This window comes from Catharus ustulatus, chromosome 4, assembly GCF_009819885.2.
Source record: "Catharus ustulatus isolate bCatUst1 chromosome 4, bCatUst1.pri.v2, whole genome shotgun sequence".
Taxonomy (NCBI): domain Eukaryota; kingdom Metazoa; phylum Chordata; class Aves; order Passeriformes; family Turdidae; genus Catharus; species Catharus ustulatus.
Window position 1 is genome coordinate 3,707,197 of NC_046224.1, and position 23,148 is coordinate 3,730,344.

A 23,148-nucleotide genomic window follows, 5' to 3' on the forward strand; every position below is an offset into this window, starting at 1 on the left:
TTTTTCTCAAAGCTTATCAATAAAACCATCTAACTTTATTACAAAGAATCACAAAATTGAAATTGAAAAATATAATTGCAATGCTTGTAACGCACTGAAATTGTCTTCTACAGCAAGTCTCTGGCAGACCAACCAATAAAAGCTGTGAGTTTTTACCTGCCCTTAGTAAATATTATTTGCTTATCTTTGGGATGGGTTGTTCCTGCAGGTTAATTTGGATGACTGAGCATAAAAAACATGCAGCCTTTTAAAGATGTGCTGCTTGAATGGATGCTAAGTGAAAATACTTTGGGGAATGAAGAAGTAGTTTGAGAGCAAATAATACCTTTAAGTCTGTTCCTCTATTTTCTAAATATTTGAGTGATTTCCAAGAATAAAAAACCAAAGTTCAATACACAATGTAACACACAGAGAAAGAATCTCAGATGAGCAGAAGACTTCATGGTAAAAGCACTGAGAGATAATGCCCAAATAGCTGCAGGGCATCTGTGATCATTAGGAGAGAAGAGCTCTGTGATGGAATAATCTGGCTGAGCAGTTGCCCTAGGTTACAACAAGGAAGGGTGTTCCTTGTTTTAATCCTGCAGAAAAACAATGTTTTGAAAGGTTAATATTGAATAATTGCATGGATTTTAATGGCAAGTTTGTGCCACTAACCCCAACGTGCCTTCCAAGCAATGCATCCACAGGGAGTGAATGGAGGGCTGGAACACCTCTGCTCTGGAAACACCCTGAGAGAGTTAGGAGTGTTCAGTCTGGAGAAGAGAAAGCTCCAGGAAGACTTTAGAGCTCCTTGCAGTGCCTAAAGGGGCTCCAAGAGAGCTGGAAAGGAACATTGGACAAGGGGCTGGAGGGACAAGACGAGGGGGAATGGGCTCCCACTGCCATAGGGCGGGCTTAGGTGGGATATTGGGAAGAAATTCTTCCCTGTAAGGGTGGTAAAGCCCTGGCACAGGCTGTCCAGAGAAGCTGTGGCTGCCCCTGGAACCCTGGAAGTGTCCAAGGCCAGGTTGGACGGGGTTTGGAGAAACCTCATCTTGTCAAAGGTGTCTCTACCCATGGCAGAGGGTTGGAATCAGATGATCTTGAACGTCCCTTTGATTCCAAACCCTTCTGTGATTCTGTGATTATAATACTCAGGAACAAGTGTGAGTGGTATGCAAAGAAAGGGTCATGTTCTTAGTGTTGTTTCCTGTAGTACAGACTCCCAGGATACCCTGTTGGCCCTGATGATAACAGTTCTGTATTTGTATGAAACAGTTGCTACCACCAAAAAACTATGAAAGTACCAACCATTGCATTTTGTGCTGATTTCTGTGCTCTTGATCTGCAGCTAACTGAAAAACAAGAACCAGAACACAGAAACTGAGTGCTAAACCTGATACTTTCAATCTTCTTATTGGTCCAACTTTGCCCATATTTTGACCTGTATTTTGTTATTTTGAATAACTCTGCACAGTTTTATCACAATGCCCATGGTTACATAAACATTTGCCTTTTGACATTTGAGGCTGGACTTAACTCACACTGACTCCTTCTCCTCACCATTCTCAGAGGTGAAACCTCTGCACCAACCTCTGTAACCAAAAAGGTATTTTTTTAAGGTCACAGAATCATTTAGGCTGGAAAAGACCTCTAAGATCATTGAGATCCTTGCAGCAGATCTACCATCCATGCTGGATCAGGCGCTCAGGATTGGCTCCATCCCAAACTTCATGGGGTCTCCAAGGATTCCCCCAGGAGTTGGATTAAATCCATCTCTTTGCATTCAGTACCTGCACCTTGAGGTTGATGTGCTTCTGGTTTAGTGTTCCCCACACCCAAATTATGATGGTGGCATTTGCTCTTGCTTTGTCCAGACACAAGAGCCTGTAACAGAACTGGTCAATCTGACTTTTTCTACCAAAGCAACCAAGAGCTCCAATGGGGGCGAGCAGGTGTGGTCTAACCCCAGAGGTTAAACTACCACAAACACCTCAAAAGCCCTCCAAAATTTCATTGTTATGGGATATGCATCTTATCAGCCAGTCTGGATTTCAAATTCATCTCCTGTAAACCAGTTTTGCTGAGCTGGTTTCCTCACTTGTCACAGCAGATGCTTTTGCTTTTGTTTCTCCAGAAGGAAACAGCCCCTCCTTAGACCCATAGCTGGGCTCTGGGTACTGCTGCCCAGCACTTCCCCAACCTCATCAGCTGCCTTCTGTGCCCCAGAAAATATCCCTCACTGAGAGCTGGGTCCTGGCAGACAGTCCCTGGTGGGAGGGTTGTGTTTTAGGGAAGTGCCTTCATTGTCCAAGAGCTAGCAGAGATGAGGTCTGAGCTGGCTATGTGTGGAGGTTCCTGTTTTTCCCTGTCTGATTTAGTTTGAGGAAAATCTTAGCCCATCACTGAAGAATTTGCCTGTTCTTATGGCAGATTTTCTTATCCTGTTCTGAGTTACCCCTGCAAACCCATTCACTCTCCATGTTCCTTTCTCTCCTGACTGGGAAATGAGATGCTGCCTGTGTACAACACCTTCAGAACCACATCAGTGCAGAATCCCACAAAACAAAGGAAATGCTCAGTTTGCCTACCACATTTTGTGACTCATCACATCTTGTTGACCTAGTACTGGAAATACCCATCTAAAATTTCCACAGATGCTTGTTATGGACAGAGTTATATTTTTTATCATAATCTTATTCTCTGGGTCTGAGTGAATAGGGGCATCAAATCGGGCATCCATGGCACCCAGACTCAGGATTTTTCCACACATCCCATTGTCAATGATCACGTCCCATGAAATGGTACCTGCAGCAGAAAACCAAGTCACAAAGGAGGCATCACAGGTCCCCTCTGAGGTCACCTGTTTGAGATGGAAGAGGAGTTGTAGTTGCAGACTAAGGCTGGATCACAAGGGGAGCCCAGAGAAGGCCTAAGGTGACTTTTGACTTGCTTTTTTGCATCCATGAGCTGGCTCTTAGTCCAGCAGGAGGTCTGACTCAGAGCAAGTCACCTGCACAAAAAACTTTTGACTTCACTTCTCAAGAATCCAAATTTGCATCTAGTCCATGGCCAGTTTAGCATGAGCTCATCTTCAAACCAGGTGACCTTGTAGTGCTGTCTGCTCTTTTGGGCTTGAGTTAGACCTAAAACACACAGCTAACCCTGCCAGGAAGTAAGAAAAATAATCTCTGTTCCTTACCCTCTGTTGTCCTCCACAATCACATCAACAATCTTGAACACTCAGACTGAATTGCATGAAGTGCATCCTTCCCTCCTGTTCCTTGCTATGGTGTTTATTTGTTTGCTGTGCTCTCAAGAAAACATCCTCCCACATAGGTTACAAAACTCCCCTGAAATTCCTGCTGGATTGACATATCAAGCCCATGAAAATAAATGAGGAGAGGCTGTTTACTTTAAAGGTCTGTCCAGAAGGAAAGGGCTTTGGAAATGGATGGTTTCTGTATTTTTCTGTTGTGCTTTGGCTAAGTAATGTGATACTTCATGGCTTTAGAGATGGCAACACAAAGTGGGACTCAGCTCATGTTTTGTTGGAGGTTTAAGTCACAGCTTGTCCCTCTGTGAATCTTGATGGTCATAAGAGAGGAAGGAACACTTTTATAATGTAATTCCCTTCATCTTTCAGATGTGAGCTGTGCTCTGGAAATCTGGATATTCCTCTTGTATTGACTCTACAGGGAGTTCTGAGAACCAGCCCTTGAACGGGGCAAATCCTGCTTAGCCAAAACCAGAGCTCCTGGGACTACAAGTCATTTAGATGAGGTGAGCCTGGAGCAAGTTCCTACAGCTGTTTGTTTGTGTTAGTCTGTCCTCAAGGGCCAGTTTCTTTTGAAATTGTAATGAGGACATGTTCTTAATTAGGCCAGGATCTGAGTCTGCCACCTCCTACAACACAGCATTATCACATCTTTTCTGGCTGGAGGCAGCGAGCTCTGAGTGACACCTTCAGAGGTGAAGGGAAGATCAGCATTGCCACTTCACACAGCTGGCCCTCCCTTCCCTGCCACATCCACGGGCTCCAGGGGCTGCCAAGCCCAGCAGAGATAACCAAAGGCACAGCTCCTGAGCACAAGGGCTGCTGTTCCTCATGAGCAACAAGGCTCTTCCTCTGGAGCCTGGGCTGACATAGTTCCTCTTGTAATCAACAACCTCATTTCCATATGGAGTCAGCCAGCAGTCAAACTGGAAATCATGTTGACGTAACTGCTAATTATCCTTGGCATAACTAATGAGCAGTAGCAAAGCTTGTATTTATTGAAGGGTAGGGATGGCTAGCAGAAGAACCAAATTGGTCCAGATATTGTTGAAAATAATCAGCCTCTCCTTAGGGAAAGAGAGGAGTGGCTGGGGTCTCATCTAGTTGCTGCCTTTTCCCCTGAGGAGTCTGAACCAGGATTCTGGAAGTGTGTCCTCCTCCTGACCTCTGAGGTATGTGGTGTGTTTTCTATTACTTTGGGCTATAGAAAGACGAAAGTATAACTCTCAGGACCAAAGCATTTGGCCATTTACTGTGTTGACAAAATTTTCCAGGCAATATCTGAGTGTGGCAGGTCAGGGTGGGGTGGGATGGGGAGAAGATGGGGGATGTATCTACCTACCATAGGATCAAAGAAATGCTGTTTGGCAACATCATTAGAGCCACAGGACTCAAATTCAGCTGTGTTTTCATCCAGCTACGCCTTGAGTCACCTCTGCAATTCATCATTTGTCATTTCCCAACAACCTGTCCCAGTGCTGTAGTACCTGCCTAGAGGCAATTTTTATCCTGCTGTGCAACCTGCACCTCCCAAGTCTGTGGGTGCTGCCCTTTGTTACAGCACCTGGCTGTGCCACAAAGAGCTCAGCTTTGTTGTTCTTGGCCTTTTGAGTAGCTGTAGGCAGCTGTTGGGCTGCCTTCAGCCTCCCTTTGGCCAGACTCAACAAGTCTGAATCCCTGTTTTCCAAAGGGATGTGCCCCATGCCTCAGACCAACTTGGTAGCATATCTGAGAGCAACTTGAAAGCAGACAAATCTCAACAACATTTGGGAGTCCATATACATGGTGAAATCCAGGCCCAAATAAACAAACATCTTCCAGGAAGAAAAATCAAAGGAGGCTTAATAAGCTGTTTGTATTAATAAGTAAAGATATTTCATCCTCTTAAAAATATATCCATAACCATAGCATGGATTAATTTCTATATAGACCAAAATGTTCATGAAATTGAAGTGCAGTTATGAGTGTTGCTTTAACATATGACAAAGTGTGTTGTTATCACTGCATGGTGGAAAGAAAATTCCACAAATTCAGAATTCAGGCTCCAGATTTGCTTTAATACATTAGGACTTCCATTTTACCTGAGCAACAACTGCAGAATGTGGGAGACCAGAAGGGAAGAGTAACCCAGGTTCTTGCTAATAGATCCCTTGGGGTGGATTAGAATGAAACAATACTGAATGACCAGTGTTTAAGAATATATATATGGGTTTATTTTAGAACAATTTGGTTGCAATGGAAAGGAGGTATGTAGTAATTTTGGTTACTATTATCTTTATTAATATCCATATGATATATCTATATATATAATCTCCATATATATCCACATAAATGTCTCCATATTTTTATTTATACCTATATATATCCATATATTTATCCATTAAATATATATCCATTAAAAAAAAATATATATATCCATATACTGTATATATCCATTAAAAAATACTTAAGAATATATATAAAAGGAAAAAAAGATGAAAGGATAAGAGTAGAAAGACCTCACCACCCATGGGTCCAGGGACAAGATTTTATTGTTGCTATTTTGATGTCTGTTGGTTGAAGTGATGGTCACAGTCTTGATCCATCATGTGTGGTGGGGAAAAGTCCCCAAACAAAAAGTGCAATGAGTTAAAATATGCTCAGGAAGGTGGTACCTCACCTCAGGGGAGCTTTCAGCCTTTTGCTGGAAGGCCCCAGGAATGAGCCTGGCACACTTCAGGGGTCTTTGGTGGTTTTTGCCCTCTTCTCAGCTGCCTCTCACATCAGGGCAGTTGAGGCTGTTTTGGCCCATCAGAAGGGATGAAAACCCTCAGGTGTGATTGTGACCCTCCCCAGGAGCCAGGGGTGGGAGTTCTGCAGCCGAGCCAATTATGGAAGGGAGGACAATGGTCATGATAAAATCACCATCCTGCCTCCACAGTCTGTCTCTTATCATCCTTCTCCCTTATCTGGTTCAACACCTGGCTTGTAGCCTCCAGTGCTGGTTGCTAACTCCCTCTGTCTCATGCATTTCAGAGGTTTTGCCAGGTGAGGATCAGAAAGTGAAAATAATGCACTGACTTTTGGTCTCCAAAGCCCAAAGAAACTGAAAGAGTAACAACAGGGAACCTGACAGCTCTCAGCTGTGAGGGTTTGTAGCAGGGTGGTGCTTCACTGGTGGCAAGGAGGTGGCTCCTCTGTCACCTCAGTGTTACCTGCTCTGCATGCATGGGGACTGTGGCACCTACTCTAGTGGAGTTAATGTAACCAAAGATATCCAAATCCCACAACAACTTTTTCAGCTGAACTGTACAATATTAAAAAAAGTTCTTGGTCCTTGTGAGGAAAGAATGGATTGAATACATTTATCTCCAAAATTCAAGGATTGACATAAGCCAGCATTCGGAGTGTTGCATAGAAAGGCTTGAGGAAAATTGTTTAAAATGGATAATGTACATCTGCTGCCCTTGGGGGGATTTAGTAACATAGTCAATCTTTTATATCCTTACTTTTCCCTTGCACTTTTCTCCATAACATTGATACTTTTCATATGGCTCTGGACAAGGGTTCTATTTTTCACACAGAAAATGTTCCTTGAGGGAGAGCTGCACAGCAGAGGTGCTTTAGAATAACTTCTGGGACACAGGAGAAGAACAGAAGACACAGCTGTTCCCTTTTCTGTGAACCTCTAACCTTTGGTCTGATTGGGTCAATGTTTTGCCCATCACTTGAAGCTCACTCTGATTTGTACACCTGGAAAAGGTGAATCTGTGAATGCCCCATCCCTGGAAGTGTTCAAGGCCAGTTGGATTGCACTTTGAGCATGCTGGTCTAGTGGAAGGTGTCATTGCTTGGTATCATAACAGGGGGCTTGGAAATGGGTGATCTCTTAGGTCCCTTCCAATCCAAACCATTCCATGATTCTTTCTGTGATTCTGTGAACATACTTGGCATGTAAGGTGAGACCTGCATGTATCACCATCCTGGTTGGTGTAAAGAGTGTGCTGGCCTTGAGGTGTCTACACTCTCTCTCTGTCCTCACTCACACATCATGCCTGTGCCCATGGGATCCTTGCTGCCCTTGAAGAAGAACAGTCCAGAAGAGCACAAATCTCCTTAATCCACCTGTCCAAGCAACTTTTCTCTTTCTTGCATTTTCTTTTCTCATGTGTATTTGGCTACTGCTGCTGTGATTTACTGTGCCCCAAAGACCTGCAGCTCTCCATCTATTTAGCATCTCTTTGGCAATTCACTTATACATTTCCTTTTTCCATGAGGACTGAAAACTCAGGAGAAGGCTTTGATGACACCTCATCTTTTTTCAGTAGAATCACAGCAAAATTTAGGTTGGAAAACATGTCCAAGATCATCAAGCCACACCTTTGATCAAATACCACTTTGTCAACTGGACCATGGCACTGAGTGCCACGTGCAATCATTAAAGTAGAAACAGTACTGTTCTCTGGTTCAAAATCCCCTTTTTCTACTACTGAAGTCATAAGAGTTGTTTCCATTTCCCTGCATTTGCTCAGCTACTTCACAGCTTGCTCTGCTTTGAGCATGAGGTTGGACTGCTGCCTTTAACATCTGATAGCAAGAAAACTGAGGGGGAAATCAGGAGAACATTGAATGGGAGAAGCCAGATCTGGGCTTCAAAACAATTTCCCTTAAAAAGTGCTGCAAATCCTAGGTTTTTTTCTACCATGATATGGAAACTTACCAAAAGTACTTCATGTAGGAATCCCTGATCTCCCAACTATAAGAAGACTGGAGGACCCAACAGAGTTTTTTACAAGTTGAAGAAATGGAGATTTGTCTTATGGAAAAGACCATAGAGGAGTTGGATCACTGGGCAGCAGAGCTCACTGAACATCACTCATCCAGAAAGTGCACAGCTCAGAGCAGCATGTAGGCAATGCCTCCACCAACTTGAAAGACAGAGAAGATCCAGTAAAAAGGCATTGGAGCACAAGTTTTTATAAAAAACAGTGAAATGCAAAATGATGAGCTCATAGACCTCAGGAGTTGGTTGAGAGGTTCAGTGCTTCTTATGCTTATATCTGGTCATAGCAACCAACACTGCAACACTGCATAACACCAACATTGCAGCTTTCCTGGCCTTTTGGAAGTGGAGGAACATAGTCCAGTTTCACTGTCAATGAATGAGCAGTGGAAATAGACTTCTCCTCTGCCAGCTGTGTCCCATCTGCAGGGGCCATGCCCAGCTCTTTGCAAGCTCAGTGTCCCTCTGCATTTCCCTTCCAAGGGAGCGAGAGCCCTTCACTGAAATCCTCTCCTGCTGCTGCTGCAGGTGTTGGCGAGCTGCCTCTGGCTGGGACACAGTGAGGTAGTGACATCCTTTGCAAGCTGTCCTCAGTTTTTCTACAGGAATACTAACTGAGATAATGCCCTGGAACCATGGAACCCAGCCTGGATCTGTCAGTGCTACAAAAACCAAAATTACTTTGCCACCCTGTATGATAGAGATTTGCACATTCCAGTGTACTCTGCTTTCATCTACCAACCCAGATCTGGAAGCAGATCTAATTTGTGGTTTGTTGAGAAGCTGGTGAGTGTCTCTCTTACAACACATCACCCTCCACTCACTCACAGATGAGCTGCAGCATTTAAATGACCATTTCTAATTCCTACCACCCCACTGCTCACATGCAAATAGACACACTGGTTGGGAATTTTATCCTTTTACTTCAAACACCTGCACCACGTGGTTCCTCTGGTGCATCTGAGACATCAGCAGGAGGATGAGATGAATCATATCCCAAAGGTGCCCAGTTTTCTGCCTTCACCTGACAACAAGAGCAAAACTAATTAATTTGCATTATATTACAAAGTCCAATGATTCCCTTCCCTGTGCCCTGCTGGGGTGGGGTCCAAGTGATGGGGAAAAGGCTCCCAAGAGAGGCTAAACTTGAGGAAACACCAGTCCTGCTGGGATCTGATCCCCACTTTAACCTGAGTTGTTCTGCAGCCCTGACAGAGCTTATCTGCTCCCAGTGAAGAGTCAAACAGGTTTTGTGAGGGGTGTGAGAGAAGTGAGGAGAAACTCAGAAGGGACTGAGATGGCCCAGGGACAAAGCCTTGGGGGAAAAGGCACTGGGGATGAGAGGGTCAGCTTAAGTGTGGAGGGATTTCTGGAGTGATGTTTGAGGCAGTGAAAAGTGAGGAGCAGCAGTGTCAGTCCAGTCAGAAGGGTGTGATCTCCATGCATGGGCTGTGAGCCCTGAGCACCTTTGGCTCAGGCTTGGTCCAGAAGGATCCAGCAGACACACAGAACTCCAAAGCCATGGAGCCCTCACAAATGTCCTTCAGACCTCCAGGAACACAGGCCAGTTCAATTAAGGAATAGAAAGTCAGTAAGTTCAGGACCTTTCCATGGGCAGAGTAGGGGAAGAGATTTGGGTTAAAGTGTGGAAGATCATAATGTCTAGTTCCAGAGGAAGGCTAAAGATGCTTCGTTACAGACAACCAACAACCTGTTGAAATTATGGAAAAAATAATCATTTGCACTTGTTAGTCACATGAACATGAGCAATTAATCTGCTCTTCCACCACTGCAGTTTCACATTAGTGAGGCATAAAAACTTCTGTCATTTTGTAGAATCATAGAGTGGTTTGTATTGGAAGGAACTTTAAAAATCATCTCAATCCCAGCCCCCTGCATGGGCCAGGCCACTTGCCACCAGGCCAGCATGCTCCAAACCCATCATTGGCCTTCTCTTCCTAGACTATAGACACAGGATACCTGGGAAACCTTTGATGTTCCAGGACTGGGGCACACCTGTAGCAACCACACATAAAATCACAGAATCACAGAATCAGAACGTGGCATGAGGGGATCCAGAGAGAGCCCTGGGCTGATGTGGGCTGTGGAGACAGAAGGAAAGAGAGGCATATTTGGCAGGGAAGGTGTCTCACCAAAGTCATCATTCAATCCTACGAGTGGAAAATGCTCCTTGTCTCATGCATCCACCCATGCTACTGCACAGGCTGAAGGCTGGATCACAAAGGTCACAATCCAAAATAAGAGCAGTCACATTCTGAGCTGCTTTCTCTTTAAAGCTTTTGTGTTCATCCAGGAGGGGCATGTCTATGATTTCTCTCTGATTCATGCATTTTCCTGCACTGAGATGACAAAAAATGGGATTTTGACAATCAGCGATATCTGCTCCAAGGTAATCTGTTTCATTACATGAACCCTTAGAATTGACACCTTTTCCTCTTCTTACCCTGTCAAGTTGATCAATGAAAATTATACAATTATATACATACAGAGTAATCCATCAAAAAACAATACAAGATTACTCCACAGCAAACTGGCCACAGTCAGGTTATTGACCAAGACTACAACAACCTCCAGGATCTGAACTGTGGTCACTTGTGTCCCAGTGACCACCAAACTGGCAACAACATCAAGACGGCTACCTTCACCCTCACCAACATAGTGCCCCAGTACAGCACGCTCAACCAGGGTGCCTGGAAAGAGTACGAGGACAAAACGATGCCCCAGAAAACCCAGGGCTGTGACACCACCTATGTCCTCACGGGTGCTGTACCTGGGAACATCTACATCTCCAATGGGAGAGTTAATGTACTCAGCCACATCTGGTCAGCTGCCTGCTGTCAGACCAAGACCAATAGGAAACCTTGGGTGCTCATTGCTGAAAAGAACCAGAACCAGGTCCAGAACCTCACACTGGCAGAGCTGGAGGCCAGCTTGTCCCAGCTCTATGGGAGGGGACAGGATTCTCTGTTCCACACTGTCTGTCTCCGCTAACAAACCTCATAACCTTGACTGAAAAGATTTAATGGATTTTCCACCATGTCACAGAATCACAGAATGGGTTGTGTTTTATGGGACTGTGAAGATCATTTTGTTCCATATCCTTCCCTGTGCAGGGACATTGTCCACTGCACCAGGTTGGTCCAAGCCCCATCCAACCTGGCCTTGAACACTTCCAGGAATGGGACAGCCACAGCTTCTCTGCTCACCCTGTGATACCCCCTCCGTATAGAATTTCTCCCCAACATCCCATTTAACCCTGCCCTTTGACAGTGTGAAACCATTCCCTTTAGTCCTGTCACTCCTTGTCCAAAGTCCCTCTCCTGATCTCATGCTGAACTTCTAGGTAGTGAAAGGGGACCCAACTGCTCCCCACAGCCTTTTCTTGTCAAAGGCTGTCTCAGCCTATCTCCAGAGCAGAGGTCATCCAGACCTTGGAACATCTTTGTGGCCTCCCCTCTACTCCACTCCAATATGTTTTTGTCCTTTTCATGCTGTGGGCCCCAGAGCCAAACACAACACCCCAGGTGTAAGATTTTGGACAACCTGCTCTAGCTCATCCTCCTTAACCAGGGGTATGGACTAGAAGATATTGAGAGGTCCTTCCAAAACCCAGCAATTCAGTGATTATGTGATCCTGGGACACGCTTTTGTTTGCTTGCTTTTGAAAGTGCACCTTGAGAGCAGCACCTGTTGTATCTGACAGGCAGGATGAGGCATTGGATATAAAGGAAGCTGTCAGCAGCCAAAGCTCAGTTTCTGTGATGCACTCCTTGGATACCTTCATTCTCTGCCCTGCTTCTGAAGCTTTTCTGAAAAATTTCAGGGAACTGATTTGGGGAAATGTGTTCAAAATATCCAGTATATTGGATACATTCAATGTATTTAATGTCATAACCAAAAGATCAGCATAGGACAGATCATTTAGTTCCTGACTAATTCACAGTAAAACTTATTTGCTGCAGTGCTGGTTTGCAGGGTCACCTTGTGTATTAACCACAAGTTGCTTCTTGCTGAAATTTCTGCTACAAATAATGTCACAGTTCCCAGAACATCAGTTCTATTTTGGGCTGAGGGACATTAGCAGACACCTCTGCTGTTCCTCAGGTGGCTCCCTCTGACTTGCTCACCCACCTCTGCACACTGGCTGCGGCTTGTGACCCCACTCATCCTCACCATGGCTCATCCCATGCCCACTGCCTCAGCTTTCCAGGCTCTGCAGCCACTGGCTGCTTGATCATCTCCATCAGCCCCTCCTCTATCAACTTCCCAGGTTTTTCCCAGGGCCTTTATCCCTGGTAGTGCCCAGAAAAGCCCTGCCCTTCACATCAAGCTTGTGAAATACTTGGGGAGCCAAAAAGAAAAAGGAATCCATTTAATAGAATCACTGAATAACAGAATCCAAGGTTGGAATAGACTTCCAAGGTCATCCTGTAGCACCATTCTCCCAGCACCACCACTGTAAACCTTAAACCACTAAATCCATATCACCCAGTGCCAAATTCAGATGCCTCTGAAACACCTCCAAGGACGGTGACTCCAGCACCTCTCTGGGCAACCTTTTCCATTGCCTGACCACGTGAGAGTTGAAAGTATTTTTTCTAATATCTAATCTGAATTTCCTTTGTTTTATCTTAAAGCCTTTTCCTCTAGTCCTCACATTACTGGAATGGTAAAAGAGACCAACCTCAATCTCATTGCAACCTCCTTCCAGGTAATTGTAGACTTCCCTGAGCCTGCTCATCTCAAGACTAAAATCTAATGCTGCCATCCAATCTAGCCCTTCCTTCAGTGTGTTTGAAGCTGCTCCCTGTTGTCCTGTCACTCCAAACCCTTCTCAAAAGTTCCTCTCCATGTGAACCCCCCTCAGGTACTGAAAGGAGCTCTAAGATCTCCCAGACCCTTTTCAGCAGCAGGCTTTGCCTGTGTAAGGGCTCTTACAAAACCTTTGTAATCAGGCAAGGGGAAATATGCAGCCTGACCATCCTAATTGTGTTCTGAGAGGCTGCAGAAGAGCAGAATGTGAACATCTGGGTGTACTCAGAGACAGGCCAGTCAGTCTCATGCCACAAGAGATGTTCTGCCAGGAACAGAAACACATGTAGGTCCCCATTTATGGGGAATGAGGAAATGAACAGATAAGTCACCAGACCTAGTTATTTTCTCCTGACACGTGATGCTGCAAGAACCTGGGAGAAATCCTGAGGAAATTGCAAATAGCAACTGTCACCCCTGTTCAGGGTGGGCATGAACAAATCTCCTTGAGTAATAGTAGAAAACCTTCCTTTTCAATGAAATTCCTTGTTTGTCACAGCAGGCAGTTTTATGACCAGGTATATATTGCAGTGGCACTCCTGAGGGATCAGACAAGTGTTTCTCCAGGGAGAAGAAGAAAGGAGGTCTTTGGCTGCCTGTTCTGAGACTCTGCTTCAAGGTAAGCTCTTACTCCTTTCCCACCATTTATTCCAATATTCAAGTCTTTCCTGAGCTTTGGAATAAATATACATAGAGAAAGCCTGGGCTGGAGTTGCTGAGCTCCAACATCTGCTCTCCAAGGAGCAAGGACAGTTTATGCATGCACTGAATTTTGCAGCTCTTTAACACTTTCTGAAAAGGAGAGCAAGGTCAGAAGCAATGATTTGGGAAAGAATTTCAAGTCAAGTCACTGGGAAAATTAACATCAAACTGTTGAATAAGAAGGAGGGGTGAGTTTATTGAGCACCAAAACTCCACCCATGACCTTGCAAGAGGTCTCTGGACAAACACAGGTGGCTGAGCTGCTGGAAAATTCACTTTAAACCCTGTTTGGGAAATCAAACAACTCTGCCTACTGGGAGCTCATATAAAAACAGCCAGTCTGAGACTGCAGCAGAGGTATTTGAGAGTTCTCTGCCACTTTGGGGCTGCGAGCAGAGTCCTGTGCCACTCTTTCCCACGGTAGGCTAGTTTCTACATATCTGATATTAAGTTACATATTAAGTTAGTTAAATATATTTTAAACTCATGGAGGGGGTGATGCAAAAGGACTTTTCAGGAACTTCTCTGCTTGATTTGGGGCAGCTATGTGCATACTCTGCAGAGTACTGTAAAAAGTCCCTACTTGTTCCTGTTCTCAGTTTCCAGCTTACTGGTCACAGTGTTCCTGCTCTGGAGTTGCTAAAGAGAAAATGGACCAGACGTCTCGTGTCAGAGCCAAGGCTATATGTGGCTTAATATCCCAATGCCAGCTGAGAGGCAGGAGCCCAAGTGCATCATTGGGGTTCAGGATTGGGTCTGACTGGCGGAGCTGTGTGTCTGTGTGAACCTGGATGGGGCCAGGGACATGTAGGAAGTGCAGCACTGCTGTTCTTTCCCTGCCCAGTGCCCCATGAGATTCAAGCCCAGCTCAGCATTGCAGGGGCTGAGCAGAGTCCGTGCCCAGCTGCAGGTGTCTGCTGTGGGGAGGTGCTCAGGGCAGGAGGGAATAAGAATGGTCTGAAACTGAGTCAGGGAAGATTTAAGCTGGATATCAAGAAGAGGTTTTTCACCCAGAGGGTGGCTGAGCCCTGAAACAGGCTCCCCAGGGAAGTAGTCACATCACCACACCTGCCTGAGTACGAGATGTGTTTGTACAATACTGTTGGCTCATGGTGGGATTTCTGGGGCTGTCCTGGGCAAAGTCCGGTAGTTGGACTCCATGATCCTGATGGGACCATTCCAACTCAGCATCTTCTGTGATTCTATGAGATCATGTATGGAAGTAGGGTCTTCCAGGCCCTGTTTTGTAGTAGGATTTTTTCTCCAATGCCAGTGCAAAAGCTGAGCTCTTGACCAGCTGAGGTAGGTTGGAGAAGGTGACCATGTCCCAGTGCTATACCTCAGATCCATGGTAACTTTGCTGTGAGAGCTGTTTAGGCATTGAGTGGGTTTGGAACACCCCTCAGATTGACTGTGCCCCCAGCATTGCCTCCCCTGGGCACCTAAAACCTGTTTTAGATTTAATTCTGTCTTGTGAGAAACGGAGATTTGCACAAACCTTTAGCGCGTGTTCAGTCTTTCAGTGCCCCATGAAAGCCAAAACCCTTATGTCTGTTGGTGCCCTGTTGTGGGGACCCTTCACTGAGCAGTTCTCTGGGTTGGAGGGTTTGACTGATTTGTTTAGGCTCACACACCAACCAGAGAAACCCCTCCTGAGTCTCCACACCTTTACCCACTGCCAGAAACTGCCAGCGCCCCTGAAGGACTCACCTTATCTGTTTACAGAATAACACTATTAATAAAACTGTGACAGGTCAAGGTTTGAGGCTTGCCAGTGAAAGTATCTGACTGCAAAAAGATATTCAAAGCAAGATATTAATTCAGAACAACATACTAATAAGCTTTAATCCCCAACAAAAGCTGGCTTGAGGCAATCATTCAGCATGCGTAAAGTAGGATTCTTGCCCAATAGGCTTCCCTAAGGGAGAGAAGGCAGGTTCAGCCCATCAGCTGATCCCAGAAGTTACAAAGGAGTCTTCCATCACTTCTCTCCATTTTTAATTACCTTTTATACTATTTCTTTACATTTAGGTAGCATTTGCATGTAGTAATACATCTTTCTCAGTGAGGGGCTCTCATGCCTTGGGGCTGGATATCTCAATAAAGGACCTGCAGTAACTTTGGGATGGGGATGTGCATCAGACCAAGGAGAGGAATTTTGCCATGGTTGCTGATTCAGCAGCAGGACATCTTCATTTCTGTCCCATGGTTTTCAGTTGCCATGCAGATTATCAGCTAGAAAATACCACCGAGGTGTCTCCTCTGCAAGGGTTTTGACAGAGCCTGGCCATGGGTCGCTCCTCCACTCCATCTGCTGTTTAGGCCCACCTTAGATTTAGTCCTTCTTGTGTGTGGGAGGCCAGGTACACTGACTGTGTTTCATCCAGGGAGGAGCAACCGTATTTTCCCCTGTAACTTCTCTACTGTTATCCTTTCATCCCCAGTCATCTCCCGGCACACCCCTATAGTGCTGATGATTTTTCCATACCCAGAAGGACAGAAGTTACCCCCTCCTTGGTCTCTCATAGTCTCCTCCTCTGTATTTGCCTTCCAGGGGAGCAAGAGCCCTTCACTGAAATCCTCCCACCATGCTGGGGCTGCTGCTGCTGCTGCAGGTGTTGGCGAGCTGCCTCTGGCTGGGACACAGCGAGGTGGTGACGTCCTTTGAAACTTCATGTCCTCAGTTTTTTTTCGGGGGGATTCCCCCAAATGAAGCTCTGGAGCCGCAGAAGCCAGCCTGGATCTGCCAGCGCTACAAGAACCAGTATTACTTTGCCACCCTGTATGACAGGAAGATGCGCATTCCTGTCTACTCTGCTTACATCTACCAACCTGGACCTGGCAAAAGACCTAAAACATGGCTGGTCGAGCCCCAGGTGAGTTTTTCTCTTACTGCACATCACCAGTATTAAAGTGGTATTAAAAGCAGTATTAAAATAACCATTTCTATTTGGTCCCACCCCTCTACACACATGCAAATGGACACACTGGATGGGATTCTCCTCCTATAACTTCAAACACCTTCATCACATGATTTCCCTGATGTATCTGAGACATCAGCAGGAGGATGAGTCATATCCCAAAGGTGCCCAGTTTTCTGCCTTCACCTGACAGGAATAGCAAAGCAAATTAATTTGCATTACATTACAAAGTCCAATGATTCCCCTCCCTGTGCCCTGCTGGGGTGAGGGACCAAGTGATGGGGAAATGGATCCCAAGAGAGGCTAAACTTGAGGGACCACCAGTCCTGCTGAGATCTGCTTCCCCCTTTACCCTGAGTTGTTCTGCACTCCTGACAGAGCTTATCTGCTCCCAGTGAAGAGTCAAACAGGCTTTGTGAGGGCTGTGAGAGAAGTGAGGAGAAACTCAGAAGGGGCTGAGATGGCCCAGAGACAAAGCCTTGGGGGAAAAGGCACTGGGGATGAGAGGGTCAGCTTAAGTGTAGAGGGATTTCTGGAGTGATGTTTGAGGCAGTGAAAAGTGAGGAGCAGCAGTGTCAGTCCAGTCAGAAGGGTGTGATCTCCATGCATGGGCAGTGAGCCCTGAGCACCTTTGGCTCAGGCTTGGTCCAGAAGGATCCAGCAGACAGACAGAACTCCAAAGCTACAGAGCTCTACCAAGCATCTTTCAGATAAACTTCAGGACTTTAGGAAAATAGGCCAAGGAAATAATGGACACGAAAAGAAGAAATTCATGTAATTGCTAAGGACTGAGTGGCAGGATGGATTTAGGTGAAAATGAACCACAGACAAAACCCATATACAGTGTGCCAAAAAGCTAAATATAATGCATTAAATGTGAAACGAATTTCTGAAATAAAAAAAAAAACAAACGTTTGCACTTGTTCCTTATAGGAACTCAAACAATTAATCTGGTGTTGTACCAAATCAAGACGATACCCAAAAAGGGATCTTGATACTCAGAGACTTCTGCTCTAGGAAAATCTGTTCTATTATCCCCATCTCCAATACTAACTACTTTTCCTCTTCTTTTCCTCTGTCAAGCTGATTGGCCCAACTTATCCCAAAACTATGGAAAAAGAGTGGACACTTTTAAATAAATACAACGTCAGCTTAGAGAAACTCAGCCAGAGCCAGGCTATCCTCCATGACTACAAGAATCTGACGGGTTTGAACCGAGGCCATTTGAACCCCAATGGCCACCATGATGACTACAGCAGCAGGGTGGCTACCTTCACCCTCACCAACATAGTGCCCCAGGATGAGAAGCTCAACGGTGGTGCCTGGAACAACTACGAGCAGCAAACGATGATCAGGAGGACCCAGGGCTGTACAACCACCTATGTCGTGGTGGGTGCTGTGCCTGGGAACAACTACATCGCCAAGGGGAGGGTTAATAAACCCAGCCACCTCTGGTCAGCTGCCTGCTGCATAGTTGACAACAGCTACGTAAAGGCTTGGGCGGTCATTGCTGAGAATGACAAGAACGAGGTCCAGCTCCTCACGCTGGGGGAACTGGAGGACACATTAACTGAGCTCTATGGGAGGGGACAGGTTTCCCTGTTTGACACTGACTGTCCCCGGGACTAAGCCTCACATCCTGGGTGGAACAGGCTCGGGAGTTTTTGCCACACGTCACAGAATAACAGAATGGTTTGGATTGGAAGGAATTTCAAAGACCATCCACGGGCCATGGGCAGGGACATATTTCACTGTCCTTGGTAGCTCCAAGCCCTGCCCAACATGGCTTTGAATACTTCCAGGGATGAAGCAGCCACAACTTCTCTGGACAACCCATGCCAGGGCCTCACCACCCTCACAGTAAAGAATTTCTTCTTAACATCTAATCTAACTCCACCTGCTTTATGTTTAATGCCATTCCCTTTTGTCCTGCTGCTCCATGCCCTTGTCCCAAGTCCTTCTCTCTTTTAAAATCCTTTAGACACTGGAAGTTCTCCCAAGAGCCTTCTTTTCTCCAGGCTCTGTCCCCCTCAGATGTCTCAGCCTCTCTCCAGAGCAGATGTGATCCAGCTCTTGGAGCATCTTTGTGGCCTCCTCTGGACTCCACTCCAACAGCTTTGGATCCTTCTTGAGCTGTGGGCCCCAGAGCTGGAGGCAGCACTGCAGCTGGGCTCTCAGCAGAGCAGAGCACAGGGGGACAAATGCACTGTAGGGGAACAAGACAACCCAAGATTCCCAAAAGACTCTGACTCATTTCCAGGAAGGTCTGAGAGAACAGACTTCACATGATATCTAATTTCCATTACAAAGTGAGAAACCTGTCTTCAGGTCAGGGAAATTTATCCATAAAAGGATACCCACTGCTATGTATTTACAGAGTAGTTTAGGTACTAACATAACAATTCATGCCAAGTGTGTAATTTACTAATAAAACCGTGTGAAATTTTACGTATCTTCTGATTTTTGTTCTTCCTTTTGACCATTAACATCTAGGGATCTTGGGGGGTCCCTTTCTCTTGAGGGTGATTTTGTGGGCAGAATGGGAGGGTCAGGCAAAGAGTCCTCTTGAGTCATGAGCTGCAGAAAGGACTCCCCTTGCTTGGTAAACTCCTTCTCAGCAAGCTGTCTGGGTTCAGCTGGATCCAATCTTAGTCCCAGATTTTGTCTATTGTTTACATGTAAAGGATTAAATAGATGTGCAATTGAAACTTCATATAACTTGTCTCACAGGTTAGAGGATTTAGAACCATACATATTTACATAATTATATATGAATTATGAAGGCAAAATATGTTAATCAGAATTATGTAGTTCACAGTATGGAAGCTATAACTACTAGTATAGTATTGTGGACTATGAAGCAGTATTGAAGCAGATACATTAAAGCAGTTCTAATAAAACCAGCACCTGATTATAATCCGCACGTTACAATACAGAGTGTGATCAAAGGTATCTGTTCTATCACCATCTGTTGAGGGTTGGGGCAGTGATCCTGATCTCTGTAGGAGATATTCTGCTAATGGGACATCCACTGAAACCAGCTGGGGCAGTGTTCTTTATCTCATGGGATATCTCCTGTTCATGGCCATGGTTTATAAACCAGCTGGGGCAGTGTTCTTTATCTCATGGGATATCTCCTGTTAATGGCCATGGTTTATAAACCAGCTGGGGCAGTGTTCTTTATCTTTTCACAACCCATCCTTCCTCCAGCCAGTCATTTTCTGCTCATGGCCATTGAGTCCCACTGTGGCACTGATAAAATTACTGCATCCCATTGGGAGTTGCTCCAGCCAGGGGGAAGAGCCCAACATTTCTTACCAAGATAAAAACAGAGGTTTTGGGACACTAAGGGAGCCCCTTTCTCCACTGGACTCCAGAGGAAAACCGGATTTCTCCACATCACCACTGGAGCTTTAGAGGGAAACTGCACCTTGTACAGGAGCACTGCTCCAATTGAGCCACATCTGTCACTGCAGGAGGATGCAGCCACCATGGAATGGGACTGCTGCCAACACCCTGCCTGACGGGTGTCAGGTTGTACTCTGACTGTGTCAGGGTTTGGGGTTTGTTTCTTTGTAGTACTGTATTTCTATTTTAATTTCCGTAGTAAAGAACTGTTATTCCTAATTCCTATATTTTTGCCTGAAAGCCCCTTGATTTCAAAATTATAATAATTTGGAGGGAGGGGGTTTACATTCTCCATTTCAAAGAGAAGCTCCTGCCTTTCTCAGCACACACCTGTCCTCCTAAAACAGCAAATTTTTGTTCTTTGTCCATATATAAGCCGCACTTCAGGTTCGGACCAAAATTTTAGTCAAAACGGTGCAGCTTATACTCGTGAAATTACTGTACATAGAGATTGATGTTACTCACCCATACCAATGGCCATGGTCAAATCTCTTTGGCTCACCCTCAAGAAGTAACCTTGAGAAGCATCTCCACTCCAAGGAGGAATCTACACACACACCCTCTCCAGGAAGGTGTGTGTCTGTACATGCAAGAGCTAAAGAGAGAAAAAGTCAGTCTCTAATTCACATCAGAGTGATGTTCAAACACCTCCTGGGAATCAGGGCTTCAGCACGCATAATGGTTCCTCCGGAAGGCGAAAACAGAAAATTCACAAATGCCCCCCTCTTCTGCTTCTTCACCTTAGCTTTTTTATCTGAGCTGAAGTAATGGTATGGAATATCCCTTCAGCTAATTTGGGTCAGTGGGCCTGCTTGTGTCCCTTCCCAGGGTCTTGCCCACTCCCATCCCCTTTGGTGGGGGAAGGAATGTCAGAGGAGCAGCGCTGCTTGGCAGAAGCCAAAACACTGGTCTGTTATCACGACCTATCCAGCAACCAATGTAAAGCACAGCACTGTCAGGGCTGTGATCTCTACCTCAGTCAGACCCAATACAGGTGTTCACAATAAAGTTATTTGCTGCATTGCTTGATTGCAAGGCTTATGGTTTATATAAATGACAAGTTGATTCTCACTGAAATTTCCAGCAGCCACCAGTTATGTCACAGTGCCCAGAGAATCCTGGCAGAACGTTAGGGCCCCAAGTGCAATCTGCGGACACCATAACACCAACACAAGTGTCAGCATCAGACACCAGGTATTCTCCTGGGGATGGCCATGAACCAAGTAGGCCAGCGTGCCAACAGCTCATACAAGACACCTCCATGGCTCCAGCAATGAGACCTGCAACTTTGATTGTGGGCAACTGTTTGAGGCATAGGAAAATGCAGCCAGGAGTTTTCCCAGGCTGGATGAGCTTTTTTCTCAGAGTGCTCAAGGACAAGAACCCAAAACAGACTACACACTTGATAGAGTACATATTGTTAGTCACAGAGTGTGTTTCTAAAGGGGTGTTGCTCCTCTGCCCAATGAAGTTTCTCTAAATTGCTTTGCACAATGTATGCTATTTAAACCTATGATTTCCGTGAACAAAAGCTCTTTCTTACTCTTGTAAGAGAGTGTCACGTTACTGTGCCTTTCACCGCTTGGGAACCACAGACAGTAACATTTGATGTCCTCACTCTTGATCCTTTAGGGGTGGGGGACTTTGAAACAAAGAGTTCAAAGGGTTCTGTGCATTCAGCCTTATGTGGGATTGCCCCACTTGACCCTGGGAGGGGTTTACCCTGTGTCATGCAGCACTGTGGGGTTGGGGACACTTTGGGGGTTTCTGATGCTTTATGGTCCCTTCTAATGATGTGACCACTGTTGGGCCCTGCTTTGTTATGTCAAATGGGCTGCAGCAGAAAGGAGGAATTTACCCCAGCTCTACCACATTTGCTTCTTCTTGGCCTCCTCCCACACTCTGGAAAACCCCACATTACTTAAGACACCAGTCCCGGGTTTATAGAGACAAAAGGAACAGCATGACTCAACCAGTTTGTTTAAAAAAACTTCAGTCTAACACACTTTTCTGCATAGTTCTGCTTGTAAAAACCAACTCATCATTCTCTTATTCCTGGACTGTTGGAAATGGAAGGAAATGAGTCCAGTTTAGTTTGAGTGAATGAATGATTATTGACTCACAGAACATTTTGGGGTAGAAAGAACCTTAAGGACCAGCTAGTTCCATGCCCTCTCATGATCAGGGTTACCTTCCGCAATCCCAGGTTGCTCCAAACCCAAGCCAATGAGTCCATGGACACTTCCAGGGATGTGGCAGTCTCAGATTTCATAAGCACCCTCTGCTGGGGCTTCACCACCCCACAGTACCAAATATTTTCCTAATATTGAATCTATACCTACATTCAGTGCATTTCAAGCCATTTCACCTTGTCCTAATGTCTTTGTTTTTCCCCAGCTTGCACCCACACCCCCACAGCTGCTCCCTCACTCCCCAGACACCGGGATCAGGGAGAGAACTGGGAGGGTAAAAGCTGGAAAAGCCATGGGTGAGGATAAAGACACTGTAACGGGGAAAGCAAAAGCAAAGCACATTCAAGGAATTCTTTGACCATTCCCCATGGACAGAAAATGTCCACCCACCTCCAGGAGAGCAGGGCCCCATCCCACCTAACAGTTACCTGGGAAGATAAAACTCACCACTGCAAACATCCCCTCCTTCTTTCTTCTTCCCCTCACTTTATATCCTCAGCATGATGCCACATGGTCTGGGAGATCCCTCAGGTCACTTAGGGTCACCTGTCCTGGCTGTGTCTCCTCCCAACCTCCCAAGTGCCCCCAGCCTCCTGGCCAGCCTGGCAGTACAAAAAGCAGAAAAGGTCTTGGCTCTGGGAAAGCTCTGCTTAGCAATAACCGAAAATATCTCTGTGTTATCAACTCTGTGTGCAGCAGAACTCAAAAAACCACAGCCCCATACCTGCCACTGTCAAGAAAATTAACTCTGAACCCAGCACATCTATCAGCTCCATGCCCTTGTCCATAGTCTGTCTCCAGCTCTCCTGTAGGCTCCTAAAGTCCTGGCAGGTGCTCTGAGGTATCCCCAGAGCCTTCTCCTTCCCAGGTTGCTGGGATGAAGCTGGTACAAAGCCATGGCCATCAGACAAGAGAATATTTGTTGCCTGGCCATAGCAATGATGTTATGTGAGGCTGCAGAAGAGCAGCCTGTGACTGTCTGAGTGTACTCAGAGACAGGCCAGTCCATCTCATGTCACCAGAGATGTTCTGTTGGGAACACAAACACATGTAGGAGCTGGAGCAGCAGCA

The 23,148-nt window shown here is 45.7% G+C and overlaps 1 protein-coding gene and 1 pseudogene across 1 annotated transcript; both read left to right on the top strand.

Annotated features, from left to right (window-relative positions):
- The first annotated feature begins 8,531 nt into the window (after positions 1–8,531).
- Positions 8,532–11,033, top strand: LOC116995159 (annotated as a pseudogene).
- A 2,083-nt stretch (positions 11,034–13,116) lies between these two features.
- LOC116995407 (endonuclease domain-containing 1 protein-like) lies at positions 13,117–18,280 on the top strand. Its single transcript, XM_033058113.1, has 3 exons — positions 13,117–13,473; positions 16,111–16,432; positions 17,561–18,280. The coding sequence occupies exons 2-3, from the start codon at positions 16,145–16,147 to the stop codon at positions 18,104–18,106; spliced, it is 834 nt and encodes a 277-aa protein (XP_032914004.1). The 5' UTR covers positions 13,117–13,473; positions 16,111–16,144; the 3' UTR covers positions 18,107–18,280.
- Positions 18,281–23,148: the final 4,868 nt, after the last annotated feature.

Bases quoted from the DNA above. Each gene is read 5' to 3' on its own strand.
- LOC116995407 (XM_033058113.1), top strand. From the start codon at position 16,145: ATGCTGGGGCTGCTGCTGCTGCTGCAGGTGTTGGCGAGCTGCCTCTGG. The intron at 16,433-17,560 runs GTGAGTTTTTCT...TCCTCTGTCAAG, and splicing joins CATGGCTGGTCGAGCCCCAG to CTGATTGGCCCAACTTATCC.